The 15,965-nt window shown below is 47.6% G+C and overlaps 1 protein-coding gene across 1 annotated transcript; it reads right to left on the bottom strand.

Annotated features, from left to right (window-relative positions):
- Positions 1-1,023: 1,023 nt before the first annotated feature.
- Positions 1,024-5,466, bottom strand: Gstk1 (glutathione S-transferase kappa 1). Its single transcript, XM_051174669.1, has 8 exons — positions 5,293-5,466; positions 4,536-4,617; positions 4,286-4,414; positions 3,810-3,910; positions 3,626-3,661; positions 1,959-2,075; positions 1,535-1,628; positions 1,024-1,252 (listed from the first exon to the last, which is right to left on the bottom strand). The coding sequence occupies exons 1-8, from the start codon at positions 5,362-5,364 to the stop codon at positions 1,203-1,205; spliced, it is 681 nt and encodes a 226-aa protein (XP_051030626.1). The 5' UTR covers positions 5,365-5,466; the 3' UTR covers positions 1,024-1,202.
- Positions 5,467-15,965: the final 10,499 nt, after the last annotated feature.

Here is a 15,965-nt window from a genome sequence, read left to right on the forward strand (position 1 = left end):
GGTCTCCAGAGGGAAAATGGGGTATAAACAGAGAAAACCGGAGGGACAGAGAAAAAGAAGCTGGCATAAAGCCTGATTTAAAGCTGGCCCAGAGGGCCCTGTGTTTGAACAGTGTCACCACATAAGTCAGTATGACATCAAAATAAGTTCCTGATTATCGAAATAAACGTAAGTGGGGATTAAGGTAGATAATTGGACAGAGGTGCTAGGCAGTGGTGGCCCACGTCTTTAATCCCAGCACTCAGGAACTCTGTGAGTTCAAGGCTGGGGTGGACTACAGAGCAAGTTCCAGGACCCAGGACAGGCTCCAAAAGGTACAGAGAAACCCTGTCTTGAAAAACCAAAACCAAAACAACCAAAAACTGGCCAGAGGGAGGGAGGGATGGGAAAGCTGAAGATTCGTAGGAGGGAGCAGGCGTTGTAGCAGTGGCCTGGTGTGTTCTCAGGGTCTCAGGGAATTATGAGTGATTAAAGGGCTCGAGGCAGGTCACGGTGGCGTACCCCTTTAACCTCAGCACCCAGTGGGCAGAGGCAGGCGGATTTCTCTGAGTTCGAGGTCAGCCTGGCTCACGGAGGAAGTTCCAGAACAGCCAGGGCCACACAGAGAAATTCTGCCTGACCAGGTCAGCGGCAAGGCCAGTGTCTGCTGGCCGGTGCCGCTGGACTCACATTACAAATCTGAGCACAGCTGGACTGTTGGTGGCTTTCCTCCAGTGTCCGCTATCATAGGGCTCCTGGTCATACTCCTCCCTCAATGCTCCTGGCTGCTCAGAGACAGCTAATGCCAAACGACGATTCCTTGCTAAGCCTACCAAGTTTAGTCTTCTGTCTCCGACAGACAGACAACTTTTTTTGAGTAAGAGGAAGGCAGCTCTGTGTCCTGCATCTGCCCCACGGCGCGCTGGGAAGTCAGGAAGGCCGAGAATCCAGAAAGAGCTCTTCTTACCCGACCTGTGGGCTGGGCAGCCGGTGAGCACAGGATGTGGTATACCAACACCGGCCAGGCAGACACGGGCCCAGAAATGTTCTGTCTGGTGGCATCAGGTTTATTTTATGACTTTAGGCTTTCCAAAAGACACTTGTGAGGCACTGAAGGAGAGGCAGGAACAGCTGAGGCAGACCTCTGCTTCAGCCCATAGGGCCAGCCACAGAAGACAGCTCTGTCAAACAGAGGACTCCCAAGTTTACTTCCTAAGGCGATCTTAAAGTCTGGCACGCTGGGCTGGGGGCACAGGGCCCATCCACTTCTCTCCTAGGTAAAGAAAATCACAGGTGTCCACATGGTTCTCAGATGTGTTAGCACCTGGAGACGGTCCCAAAGAGCCCTAGGACCTTCTAGAACCCTCTTGGCTCCAAGGCTTCCTTCTACCCTATGGGGGGAAGACTTTCCACCCCCATTTAAGCTTGACCAGCACCAAGTGTACAAGACTTCCTTGTTGGAGATACCAGTAGCTTCTGTTGTTATGGTCATCTGACCTAATGGGTCAAGTTGGGTTGGGGTGGAAAGCTGAAGAGAATGGAAACCTGAACTTACCCAGCAGGTAAGCCAGTAGCTCCATGCGGTCAGAGCCAAATAACATGTAGGTTTTACCATCCACGTGGGCAACAGTGGTGGGCAGCCCAAAGGCCTAGAGAGAAACCGTAGGAAGGAAGGGGACAGAGCAGGCGCTTATTAGGCTGAGGTAGAGTATGTTCAGGTGACACAGAACAAATAAAGTGTTTGCAAGCGGCATCCTCTCTATTCCATCTGTGTGGCGATAGCTCTTTACTGTTAAAAAAACATCATCCACCTCCTTTCCTTCCTTGACTAGGCTTAGGGGAAGGAGGGAGCAGATGAGGTGCTCTAGGGGAGGGCTCACGCTGGGGAGAAGGTGGTTGAACAGGAGCGTGGGCAGCCATGGAGACATTCCTTCGCTACCTTGGGGCTGTGCCTGGGGATACACATGGAGTTTGCTCACCCCGTAATTGCAGGCTGCCTCCGTGGTCTCTTTGAGCTTGTCCTTCACCTGTGCTGTGGTCATTTTCTCCAGAAAGCTTTGGGCTTGCTCTGTGGACATTCCTGCCTTCTCTGCAGCCTGGGGAGATGAGCAAGAGCGTACGGTTTGTGTCTGCGTGGTGGCGGCGGGAGAAGCTGCAATTCTTGTCTTTCTCTGACCTCACGTTTTCCTGGAAAGACCTTTGCCCGACTGCCAGTAACGGTATTTATCCTAGTCAAGACAAATTGTCTCCTTTCCCCAAAGTGTTGAAATAAGTGGTAATGGTAAAGAAGGGCAAAGGATGTCACAGCCACAGAGACAGCACCAGAGGACATCACAGGAAGCAGCTAGCTCCTCTCCTCTAGTCTATGGTACAGTAGTCAATGGCCGTGTGTTACTTGCTTAGAGGCACAGAGTTTGTCAGTAGCAGAATTAGATGCCATATGCCTGGAATTCAAGTCCAGAGTGCTTTTTTTCCCTATGCCTTGGAATTCCTAACAGTCTCAGGCTGGGTTCTGAGTCCCGCGGAATGTCCTGAAGATGCTTGGAATGTAGTCATCGCCACAGCTACCTGCTTGGCTCCCAGACAGTAAGAGGATGCCTGATTAGGATGCTTCTTAAAATTTATTGCTAGTGGATTTCAACCCGGAATCTCCTGGGGAGCTTTTTAAAGTCCCAGAGTGAAGGCCATTCCATAGATGATGATGACGGCAGTCTTTCTGGGGAGACACCAGGCAGTCCTGGTGATGTCCGTGTACAGCCCAGGTAGAAAAGGTACAACTTGACCTAGAATCCACTCTGGTAGTTAAACGAGAGAGTTGTTGAGTAAACAGGGGAAAGGATAAACCCCTGAGAGAAAGATTTGCTAAATATTAAGTAAAAGCAGGCCAAAATTATGCGTACACACTTTTTTTTTTTTTAGGAACTATTTTTTTTTTTTTTTTTTTTTTAAGGAACTAGATATAGACACTAGAGGATAAACTAGCCATTCTTTGCGTATCTAGCTCAGGAGTGATTTGATGTCTCCCGTAGTAAGAGAATAAGCATCAAGTACCATCCACATACAGGAGGAAAAGATCATTTTTTTGAGTTCCTTGACTTTGGTTGCAAAGAATGTCTGGCTTTCAAAGCCCTGTCTCTGTCTGGCATGCATCTCCATGTTTTGAGCACTTTCCATTTATTTCTCACCGAGCATCTGTTTAATTTTCACTTGCCAGTTAGACAGTGTAAAGTCTCCTGCATGGTAGCAGGCATATGTTAGTGAAGTTTGTGTCCGGAGTCTCTGGATGCTTGTGGATGGAAGGCTCCACCCTTCCCCATCTGGGGTTCCCACACTGGTCCTCTCTTTCGCACTGACTGTGTTTTTATTTCTTTCATCAATTTCGTTTTATCTGAGTACTGTCCACAGTAGACAATACTGTTTTATTATTCTCAGGGACTGAATTCGGGCCTCAGGCAGATTAAGCACGCACTCTACAGCTCAGCTACAACAATGGAACATTCTTGGAAGGATCTCCTTAGTTCCAACTTCGCAGGATTTTGCTCCCCTAGACACAGACTTTGTTTTCTAAGTCACTGAGAACCTTTAACGTCCTCAGATTCCCTGCAACATTACAGGCAGGGCACGGGAGTCCAGTTCAGACACTCACAGCCAGGATGCTCTGGGAGTCTGCGATGTCTTCATCCTAAGGAAAAGAGAGCACTCAGCAGGGAGGAGATAGCACACGGAGGGTGTAACAGCAGGGTCCTCTCTCTGGAAACTGCCCTGGGAAGGGTCAGAATGCCATCTAGCTACCAGTTCCTTCCCTCCAGGGTTCGGGGCCCAGCCCTTACTCGAGACCAACCACGCATCCATAGCTGTCTGGACACCTCCTCCAGCATCTCTGGTTGCTCCATGCTCACAGCCGTGAGGAAGCGCATGGCATTTACACTCCCTGTGGGGTGTAGGCACACAGAGCTAAGATTCCTATTCCTTGTGTCCGGATAGAGGGCCAGCTCGTCCTTACTTCTGACACCATTCCTGACCCCGGACCCCAGGCTCAATCCCCGGCAGTCTTTAATACCAGCCTCTCATTACGGATGCTCAGCCCTAATTTCTGCCCCCTCCCCCATTCCTGGGGAGCTGTTCTGTTCTTCGCTAGATTTGCCAGCCTCTTTTACTTACTTATTTTGTTTCTATTTCCTCTGGCACTAGAGTTCTAGAGAGTTGAGAGACACCGGGTGGGTGCTGGGAATCAAATCGGGTCCTCTGGAAGAGCAGCAGCCAGCGCTCTTAAACGGCCGAGCCATCTCTCCATAGCCCCCCTCACCTTTCTTAAGAATATCACCGAAGAAATCCTTGGGCACGTAGATGGGAACCTGGAAGTGTTGCCTCAGGAGAGCAATATCTTTGCTCATGTACTGGCCTTTCCTGGGGACCATGGCTGGCGGCTTGTTCCCTGGTAGTGGAAAAGAGTCAGACACTCTGAAGTCTGCACACTCAGTGTAGGACAGGCCCCCCACCCCAGGCCACAGAAATAGCCCTCCTTGCCCAGCTGGGAGGGCTTCTCCCCTGCTCACCGCTGTCTTTCATGATCCCGGCGATGAGAGTAGGACGCAGCTGCAGCCTGATGTTCCAGAGGTGTCGGTACCTGCATAGGATCTACCGGTGCAGAGATTAGAAAGGGAGCCCGTGTGGCATCCGGAGGCTCAAGCTGCCGGCCTGACTACAGGGCTGTCTCCTGGCGCCAAGTGCAGAGCAGGGATGCCTACTCCACACTGAGCTGCTTGGTTTAGAAGGACAAAACCCTCAGTTCTTTCCAACAGATACCCTTTTCTAGTGTGTGGTTTCCACCCCGAAGAGCAGGGCTTCTCAACCCGTGGGGTGGTGAGGAGGTCAAAGGACCCTTTCACAGGAGTCGCAGATCCGATGTCCTGCATACAGATATTTGTATCATGACTGGTAACAGTGGCAAAATTACAGTCACAGAGAAGCAATGGAAATGCTTCCAGGAGGAACCGCATTAAAGGGTCGCAGCGTTAGGAAGGCTGCACACCACTTTTGTAGAGCACCCCCACCCCCACCCAACTCGACTTGCGCCCTTGGGGTTGCCTCCGTTTGTCCTAGGGCCGGCGAGAAGGGAATGTTTGACCTCAGGGAACCAGGGCCCCGCTTACAGACACAGTCTGTCTAAAGGCACAAAGTGAACTTCGGCCGGGAACAGCCTGTGCTTGCTCGCCCCGACCCTGAGGGCACCACCAGCAATTTCTGCAGCCCGGTGCCCCGCTGCGCACTCGCCCCACGGGCCGTGCAGCCCGGGCGGCTTCCCCGTGTCACCTCAAATCCCAGCCAGGAGTAGGGGGACAGGACGTCGTAGAACAGTTCCACGGTGCGCGGCGCCAGCCCCATGGTGCTGCGGAGGGCCAAAGCCGGAGCCAAGCGTCCGCAGGGAGCAGCCAGCCAATTCCAGACCGGGAACTGCAGGTGGGACCGCGGAGGGTCCTAGTGCGCAGCCTCCCGGAGAGACCACGCCCTACGGGGCGGGCCCGGGGGGAGGGTGCAGCCGGTCCCCGAAGGAGGATGCGCCGCAAGGCCACAAGGGCGATGAGGGCGGAGTCTGATGTAAAGGGGAAGGTGCGGCTTCGATGAGCCTCTCATATGTGTGCAACCTCTAGAAGGCTCTGGAACTTTATCTCTCGAGCAAAGAGCAATGCATAAGGGAAACGAGCTCGGAGGAGTGAAGAGGCTATGATAAATGTCATTATAATTATTATTTCTTGCCGGGTGCATGGCGTTTTTTCTTTTTTTTTTAAAGACTGAGGCAGGGTGGAAGTTCTGAATTACGTCTGTTTTTGTGTTCACTTTCTTAGGGGTTAGCGCAATGGCCAGAAGGAATCTGACAATCCACGTAGTGGCCTTTCCTAATGCCCATCCCATACATTACGACACACCTAGGGGATGCCTGAAATTGAAGATAATATCAGACTCTACGTACTATTTGGGGAGATCCTTCGAAGCCATGCAACGACGTCATGTCATGGCTCAGCGGACTTTGACTACCAATTTTAGCTTCTCTCAGCTGCCTACAGCACTTATGACTGTGGTGTTTAAACGGTGATTATTTTGTTTCCCCCTTTTCTTTTACATTTATTAGTGGGAATTCTTCTGAAACAAGAATTGTCCCTTCTTCCCATTTGTTACTTATCAGTTAAATATTTACTCATATCAGTGTGAACTAATATTTACTTTAAACATATTGCAATTATTAAATGTTAAGCCTAGTTTCCATAGTCTCTCTTCATATACCGTTGTTATTGTTAGAAGTTTGGACAGTATAGATGATATGAGGAGGAATGACAAAAACATGTTCACTTCCAGCCTGTAGGGCTGGACCCGTGGTACAGGTCGTGTACTTTACTCAGTTGAAACTTGGACAACGAGGAGAGCTATTAACCAGACTCTCATCTTCTGGATATAACCCAGAGAGAGAGAGAGAGAGAGAGAGAGAGAGAGAGAGAGAGACTGGTTATGTTTGCAGCCTCACTAAACACAGAGCTATGAGTTAACCCTGGAAAAGCTGTAAATAAGCTGCCTTTCCAATTTAGTAACAGATAGATTATTTAGTAATTGATAATAGCCTGAGAGGCTTTTAGCAAAATATAGTTGGGTACATAAACAGTTAAACTGGGAGCATCAAATAAATAATCGTTTAAGAGAAACGAGGAAAGTACTTGAGATAGTTACAGGCAAACTGATACCTACTTGGAAGGACAGACAGCCTGGCTAGCTGTAATACCAAATAGAGAAACCTTAAAAGACAGACACATTCATAAAAAAAAAAAAATAATGTGTCTGGCAAAATGTAGTGGTCGGACAAACAAACAAACAAACAAACAAAAAACAAAAAAAACCAAATAAATATAATCTGTATTTGTTTCATACTCCAAAGTTGATTTTAGTTATCCCGGTGTAGAGAGAACTGAAGTTCGATGATATTATCTAATCAAAGGGAACAATGGGAAAATGTTCAAGTGGCAAGGATGAAATAGTCAAGAATTGGACATTAGTTGGCTCTCAAATATAGGAGAGTAAATCCTGCTTATTTACACACCTACAAAAATTTCCAGTTAAAGCTGCACTACGCAGCGGGCACTGTTGGCAAGGGTTCACCAGAGGGCACTTTCTTATGCTCGCAAGTGGGTACAACTTTCTGGGGGGGGGCAAAGTGGCACCAGCTCTCTAATTTACAAAATCACAGACCCTTTGACTTCAGTCGCTTTGAGGGTTTATGGTAAAACGTGGTGACGCACATGTGTTATTTAAGTGTGCACTTATTTAAGTTATTTAAGTGTGCACTTATCATTTATTTTCTAGGTATGGCTTTAAAATCTTCACATGGGTGAGGCACAGGCTGGTGGATCTCTGAATTCAAGGCCAGCCCGGTCTACAAAGGCCAAAAGGCCAGCTGGGTCTTCCAATACAGCCAAGGCTACACAGAGAAATCCTATTAAAAAAAAAAAAAAAAAACAAAAAACAAAACAAAACAAAAAAAAAAAAAACATTTTTCCCTTTTGTTTTTATTTCTGTATCTGAGTTGTATGTCACATGCATGGGCCCTCAAAACCCATGAGAGGGGTGGATGGTGTTCCCTAGAACCTGAGTTAAGGGTGTTTGGGGGATGCCTGATGTGGATGCTGGGAACTGAACTTGTGTCCCATGGAAGAGCATCAAGTACTCCTGACTGCTGAGCCACCTCTCTGGCCTGGCCCTGCATTTTTAGCTGAAAAAGACAAACCACAATTCTGTGTATTTATGAGGTGTGATGCAAACTTGGAAGTATGCGTTCAGTGTGGAATGGTTACACTACGCTTACCAACACATTCGCCACGTCATTGACCTCGGTTTTGTTGTTCCAGTCACGTGAACAGTTACACGCATCATTTGAAAGATACTGAATTGAATTTGTATACCACTTTGAGTAGAAAAAACATTTAAATGATATTACCTTTTCCAGTCTTTGAACATGGACCCACTTCCATATATATGTATTTTTTTTTTTTAATTTAACATAGTTTCTTGATTGATTCTTTGGGAATTTCACATTCATACAACCTAATTCTGCGACACCTCCCAGGCCCCTCAGATCAGTGAGTCACTGGTTTAGTTCAAGGTGTCTGATTTCTGGTATGGTATACCATCGTCACTGGATCCTCTTGGGTATCCCGAGGCTGCCCTGAGTCATGGAGATCCTGCAGATACCCTTCCTTAGGACCAGACCCTTCACGAGCTCCAGCAGGTCCTGGATGGAGGTAAATGTTAGGGTGGGTCAACCCAAGGCCCGGCTGCGGGTCTGGGTGGTAGCTGAGCTGTCAGTGTAGACCACTGGGGCCTTCTGCCTCAGGGGAGGGGCAGAGCAGCTCCCCGAGGCCCAGGCTAGCAGGGTCAGTTTTCAATGCCGGTGGTCAGGGGTGGAGCCATGTCTCTTGCAGCAGTGTCCAGTAAGAGGCAGGGCCAGCGTTCCCAGGCCAGTGAAGGGCAAGACCGGCTCAGCATGGCTTTCTGATTTTGCCATGGTTCCTATGCCTTCCACCCCATGCCACAGGCCACAGACATCAACACAGACCCCAGCTGCAGCTGGACCCTGGACCCAGACATGGCCATGGCAACAACTCAGGCCTGGACAGCATCCTGGCTCTGAGAAGAAGCACTGGCTACTCAGATCAGGATGGCCCTGGACACCACTAAGGCCTCCGGTTGCAGCCCCAACCCTGGGCTTCTGTGTGAGCAACATGGTCCTCGGGCTTCAACACAGACCCCAGCCACAATAAGATCACAAACCTAGACATGGTCCTTGGCAGCAGCTGAGTCTGGATGTCATCGTTGTCCCTGGTGGCAGTTCAGGCCACTTGGCTCAGCATGGCAGCTTGGCCACCAGGCGCTAACAAGGCCCCAGACTTTGGGTATCCATGGTCTTTGATGGCAACAGGAGCCTCGAACACCAACACAGACCCTGGCTGCTATAGGGCCATGGACCCAAACATGGCCCTTGGCAGGATTCTGGGCCGGGCCTGGATGTCACCACATCCCCAGGTGGCTGGAAGGCCTCCTGCATCAACCTACGCCTTGCCGCCATCATGTCTTCCGTTCCGTCTCTTCCCACAGCTCATGAACTGTCCTGTCTCCCTTTCTCTCGTTTCTCCACCAGGGATCTGCTCATCATAACGGTGTTTGTCTGCCTGGTGCCAAAGGGTAAGCTATACAGTACGTATTGGAATTCAATACGTATTGATTATGCTTTTCTGCCTGGCAAGACGGAGCTCATCAATAAGAAATGCTAGTAATAGGCCAACACCTTTATATCTAATACAGAGTCTCTGTGTGTTATTTGGGGATAGTGCAGCTGTGGGACCAGGCTGGCAGAAAAAAACAGCTCCTAACAAAGGATGTAGGAATTCCAAAGCCATAGTCTGGGAGCTAAGACTGAGTAACGGTTGTTAGGATGCTATTTGGCCACTTGGGATTGGACAGACCAAAGATGATGCTATTACAGACATTCACAGCCATTGTTTTCCCTCTGTCCAGCATGGGAAAGACCTCAGGCTGGAGTCTGGAGCTGGGCTCAGTCATCAGTGCTTGAACATTAGAGATGTATGGAGCCAGATTCTTTGTTCTAAAGACAAGAACTTATCTCCCCTGTGGGGTTATTTATTATACACGGTTGTAATAGCAGCATATTGCGAACTGTCAAAATGCTCATTGCTGTGGTTTCAATTCAATGATCAATGTTTAAGATATTTTGAAAGTTTGAAAATAATTTAAAAGCTCTTTTAAAGATTTTTAAAGAATGCATTTTTATGTACGAACGTTTGCCTGAGTGTATGCTCGTGGTGTACCACACGCATGCCTCATTCTCTAGGAGACCAGAAGAGGACACTGGATGCCCTGAAATTAGAGATATGGATGGTTACGAGCTGCCTTGTGGGTGCTGAGAACTGAACCCAGGCTCGCTACAAGAACAGCTATTGAACTATCTCTCCAGCTCCTGGAAGATCTCTTTATGTAGATTTTGGATTAAGTCACACACTTAAATCTGTTATATTGATCTGTGAAAAAGTCAGAGTATCAAACTGTATGTATTATCATTTAAAAATACTGAAATGCTCTGCATGAACACACAAATACATATAAGTACTGCTGTAGCCTCAAACTAGCTCCGTAGCTCAGGCTAGCCTTGGCTTCGTGGTTTTCCTGCTCCAACCTCTCATGATCCCAGGTACGTAGTACCTGGCCCAGGGCTGTTACTCTTCACCACCATCAGGAATTGCTCAGCAACGTGGCGGTATCAGTAGCTACACGTAGGCACCCACAGGTTTGTAAATCCTCACCGCAGTGCATAGGTTTCCTCATGCTGCTGAGCGGAGACACAGAAAACTGAGACAATCATTTGTGTTTTGAGGAGTGAAGCTATCTGACAGGGTAGGAGAGAGCCATTGCTGCTGTGTGTAACACTTAATATTTGTGTGCTTTAAAAAAATGAGAGTATGTAATACACCCAGCAAGAAAGCCAAGTGTGAAGGAAGGGAAGCAGGGAGTAATGGGGGTTTTAGCAAAGAAAGGACTGAAGTAGGAGGAGAAAGAAAAATGAGCAGAGAAAGGCTTGTCCTTAGGAACTCGTATGTTAGCACAGGCCTCTCAGAGATAGTTTCCATTTATAGGGCACTGCACAGGTTATATATTTCACTTAGGAAAGCTATGTGTGAAATGGCACCAAGATGTAATGCCGCTGAGTGTTTACACCACAGGCCCTCGAAGGCTGACATTTTCCTAGGGACTCAGTGAGGGTGCTGCAGCAGCCTGTGGCTTTCTCACTTCCAACGTGAGACAGTGAACAATAGAGTAAAACAATACTGGCACCTGCTGCAGACAGCATGATGGCACCTCAGCAGCATGCCAGCTGAGCAAAAGAAACCAGGTGCAAACGGCCGTGTATGATAACAATATCCGTATGCAAAGTCACAAGGTGTTTACAGCTTCCAAGAATAAACCTTGCCTAACACCTGTAAGGAGTAAGGTTTTCCCTCCCGCCCGCCCGCTAGTCTTGTCCCGCCGCAGCGCCAACCCCAAATAATGCACACCGAGACTCTGTATTTGATGTAATACTGTTGGCCAGGTAATAGTTTCTTATCGGCTAGCTCTGTCTTAAGTATTAACCCATTTCTGATGATCTGTGTATTTTCACATGGTCTTCTCTTACCAGGGAGCCGGCCGGCATTCTGCTTTCTCCAGACTCTCCATCTTGACTCTTCTTACTACTTCCTCTTTCCTCCTCGTCTCCTAGTCCCAACTATCTTCCTTTCCTATTGGCCAACAGTGATTTATTCATTAACCAGTATGAGAAACATATATACATAATGACATCTCCCATCATACACTCCCTGTCTGAACTTAGTCTCAGGAATGTTAGAGAATATGCCATTCAGTTCTGTCCGTAGGGACTGGACAGAATCCCCGTGATGTTATTATTATTATTTTTCCCCATATTTGCTTGTCAGGTGAATCCATAAGTAAATTATAGGATGCTGAAGCATTTTCGATTTCACGTTATTTCCACTAGAGACGTGAAAGGCCTTGGTAGTGTTTTCAGCTGGGGTTTGTGAGCTCTCCAGTGAACAAATCCCCGATCTGGGACCAAGATCCATCTTCGTAGGATGAAAATGACATCCAAGCTAGTGATTTAGCCGATATGGCTGCTGGATTTCTTCCCGCCATAGCAGCTGGTAGCCTGTAGGATACATGCCAGGGCAGGCGTGTGGATTGCCAAGGGGCTCGGGAGCCAGTTGCTCAAGGACCCTTTGCCTCTGGCTGTTAATTGCTTCCCTCTGATTTTAAAGGTTGCCATCATCATCTGCCTCTGCTGCTTTCAAGATTTGATATGAGCACCATGCGCTGCATTTTTGCTTTGGCGAGGATTATTAAAGAATTTAGAGAACCCCGCCCCCACGTTCTCAGAGCGGGAAGGAGAGGTGTCATCACCACCCCAGGTGAACATGCTCAGTTGATTGAAGGCATCCTGGGCGTGGCTCTTAAGGCTGTGACTACCTTTAGAAAAGGCTGACCAGAGATGACTAGGCTGTGTCGAGGTTTTTTTTATAGGCATCTGTGATTTCCAGCACTGTATTCACAGGGCCTTGGTTATCTTCTAGATGATGCTGGCCTGGAAATGTTATTTGCTGGAAATACAGACATAACTGTAATCCTGACTTGTGTCCCAGATCTTAGGCCTTGAGTCATGCCTTTCTGAAGACCCTTGCTTTCCAGAGTGCTGTTGTGAACCTCTCGATTAGGCACAGCGTGGTTTTCTTTTGTGGTTTTGTGTTATCTGTGCATTCTCTTATCGCAGGCCTTCCTGTATGGTAATGTGAGACTGACTTCTCTCAGACATAGCATAGCTTGCCCTGAGATTAATAATTTGATGGTGTTTGGGTGAGTGCTGGTCATATCATACCTGTCCCCCACTTTTTTTTTTTTTTACAAAGACCTTATTATTTTTCTCTTCATTCTTGATCCTCTGCTTATGTTATTATTGTAAAAAAAACTTGGCACTTTATAGCCAGGCACCTTTGAAAGTGAGTTTAGTACCGTATGTTTTGATCGTATTCATCTTCCCAACTTTTCTTGGATCTAACCCCCCCCTTCCTTCTCCACCCAACTTTGTGTCCTTATAGAAAGAAAAACAAAACCTCCAAGACAAATTTGTGCTGCCCAAATATTCCTGGCTGTGTGGTCTTTCTTCCATTCATGGTCAACTTAGCAGGGGCTGCAATTCACTCTTAGAGGAAACTGTCTCTCCTCTTCCCAGCAGTTGGATTACTTTACAGTAACTCAATTGCGCCTTGAAACAGTTCCAAAGAAGAGTTACAATGACAAGCTCTCACTTTTAAGTTAAGGAAAAACTTCTGGGTTATCCTACGTCCTGGGTGCTGTTGTGTGTGTGTGTGTGTGTGTGTGTGTGTGTGTGTGTGTGTGTGTGTATGTGTCCTAGATTCACAGGCTGTTAGGGTTGGTAAGGAGTAAGGTTTTTCCGCCTGCCACTGGTCTGGTCCCGCACCAGCCCCAATTAACACACAGAGACTCTGCATTAGATATAATGCTGTTGGCCAGTTACTAGTTTCTTATCGGCTAGCTCTGTCTTACGTATTAGCCCATTTCTGTTGATCTATGTATTCCCACGTGGTCTCATCTTACCGGGGAATGGGGCAGGCGTCTCGTCTCCCCAGTCTCTCCATCTTGACTCCTCCTTACTACTTCCTATTTCCTCCTTGTCTCCTAGTCCCGCCTATCTTGCTTTCCTATTGGCCAACAGTGCTTTATTCATTAGCCAGTATTAGAAACATATTTACAGAATGACATCTCCCATCAAGGGTTGATGTCGACCTTGTGCCTAAGTATTACCTTTAATGTGTGGTGTCATTTAGCATGTGATATGTTTTTCCTCTTAATGTCCTTTAGTCGGTGCCGTCTACATTGATATCAACACACCAGGTTAATTGCGTCTGACTACTCCACACTTTACCCTGGCTGTCCACCACACCCCATTGACCCATTCTCCCCATTGGGGAGGCTTTGACTCATTACATCCACGACACAAGATCCTATCTGCGTCCCTTTATCAACTGGTGCCAGCACTTACCCTGGAAACTTCCCAGGGGTGTACCTCTGAGTCAAAAAGCATGTGGGTACTTTATTTCTTCAGGTATGTAAGGTTTATCCAGAATGACAGTGCAGTCTGGTACTCCAGCCAGCAGCAGGAAGCAACTCATTCTCATCCGATTTGAGGGAAATCAAATGTTGTGAAAGACCCCTAGTAATCTTTGCAACAGAAGATGGTACTGGACTTCATACGCACTGTTTTTCCCATGGTGAGGTTTACTGCCTGAGTGCGGCCCGGTAGGAGGTTAACAACTATTAATGATGAAATAAGGGAAGTTGTGACTGTGTGTATGTGATAAAAGTTACGTGAATGTGGCGTCGTCTCTCTCAAAAGTCTTGTTGTCCATCGCTTGCCTTTTTTCTGGTCGACTGTGGGTAACTGAAGTTCACAAGCTGAAGCCCCAGATGTAGAGAGGCGGCTAAATTTTACTGTTTTTATTGTTTATTTATTTATTTTCATAGACAGGGTTTCTCTGTGTGACAGATAGTCCTGGCTGTCCTGGAACTCACTCTGTAGACCAGGTTGGCCCTGAACTCACACAGATCTGCCTGCTTTTGTCTCTCAAATGCTGAGATTAAGACTTGTGCCACCATCACCTGGCTTATTGTTAACAGACATATTTCTGGTTATCGGTAAGCACGGATGCCTTTTCTGTCCACCAGCCCATAGAATTCACACTTCCTCTGTGTTTGTATGTGTGTGTGTGTGCACAACATAAACCATAACACACAAGCAAAAGGCCAGCAAGACAAAACAAAAGCAAAGAAATATGAGACAGAAAACATTTCCACAAAAGCCATCTCATTCATTTTGTGTAGATGGGTATGAGGCTTTCCTTCCGTGTGGTTTTCCACCAGGGAAAAGTAATTTGCCTTTTGTAAGTGGTTGCCATCTGGACGTGGCTTCCCGGCTAGGAACCAGTGCTCATGTCCACATCTGCTCTCAGCACTGGAGGAGAATTTGTTAACGTAAATTCTTTGTTTCTCTGTGATTCTTCATTGCCTTTACCTCCCCGTCTTTGGGAAGCCCGGTCTGTGTCTGATACTATATACATTAATGCTCGGCCAGAATCCATCCATAAAACCATTTGAATCAGGACGAATGTGACAATGGGGGGGGGTCAGAATTCAAGCCCCCTTGTCCTCTCCTGAGGGGGATGGACAGTAAAGGCCATGACGTTGATTCCTCCGAGGACAGCTGTGGCGTTGGTTGGCCAGCGCTCTTCTCCTACCTCATTCCCAGTAGCTTCTGCACGGGGCTTGAGAGATGGCCGCGCACAAGGGACAGCCAGTATCTCGGGTCTCCCGGAGAATTTCAAAGGAAAGCACAAAAATTTTCATAACAAAAAGTTTACATGGGGAGTGGGGGGCGGGGAGGAGATAAACCTCATCAGTTTTATTCCTATTTTTGAATTGTGGTTTGTTGAATGCAGTACCGGAAAGTTACAGAATAGGTTTATGCCAAAGAAACGACTCGGACGCCCTCTAGCGGTCGCACATCCAAAAGTCGCCATGTGAGGCACTCAGACTTCTAAGTACAATCGATATTCATCCCAGAGAGTTACTATCTCCCCATTTAAAGGCGAGGAAACCGAGCATCTTGCTAACCACACAAATATAATGCCGTACTCTGTAAAACTGCATCTCCGAAGTTTCTTCCGGTTGCTTTGTTCACAAGGAAGCCGAGCCATCCTGTGTGTAGTTTGAGCCTTGCCACGTTTTGGTGCATTTCAAGCTTCGAAAGGCTTATTTTGGTTCCCCGGGGCATTTTTACAGGAAGCAGAAATTTATGTGAATACAAAGAACCCATAAGAATCTCTAGCTTTAGAGACTCAAGAAGTATCTGAAAAGTATGGTCACCTCCCTCAACAGCCTTCCACATGCTTGATGGGAGCCGTGACAAAACACCCGAGGCTGATAGTTTCAGGGAGGAGAGAATTGTTTTGGTGTGTGATTCCAGAAGCCTCCATTGACGGTTCCTTAGTCCGGCACTGTGGGTCTGTGGTATGGCAGGGTTTGGTGGTTGGGAGGGACTAGATCTAGCTCCTCATTACATTGAGGTTAGAAGGGTGGAAGAGGGGTTGGGGGAAGATCAGGGTCCCACTCACCCTTCAAGGGCATAACTCCCCACCTAGCGATGGATGCACTTCTTCCAGCCAGGGCCCCTCTGATCTGTTCAGTTACGAACTCAGCAGTGCAGTCATCCATTGATTAATTCTGCCAGGATCCAGGGACAAAGCTGATACCACCTAAGCCTTTTGGGGGACACTTCAGACCCCAAACAGCCCTTACCAAGGCTG

This window comes from Phodopus roborovskii, unplaced genomic scaffold (assembly GCF_943737965.1).
Source record: "Phodopus roborovskii unplaced genomic scaffold, PHOROB, whole genome shotgun sequence".
NCBI lineage: Eukaryota > Metazoa > Chordata > Mammalia > Rodentia > Cricetidae > Phodopus > Phodopus roborovskii.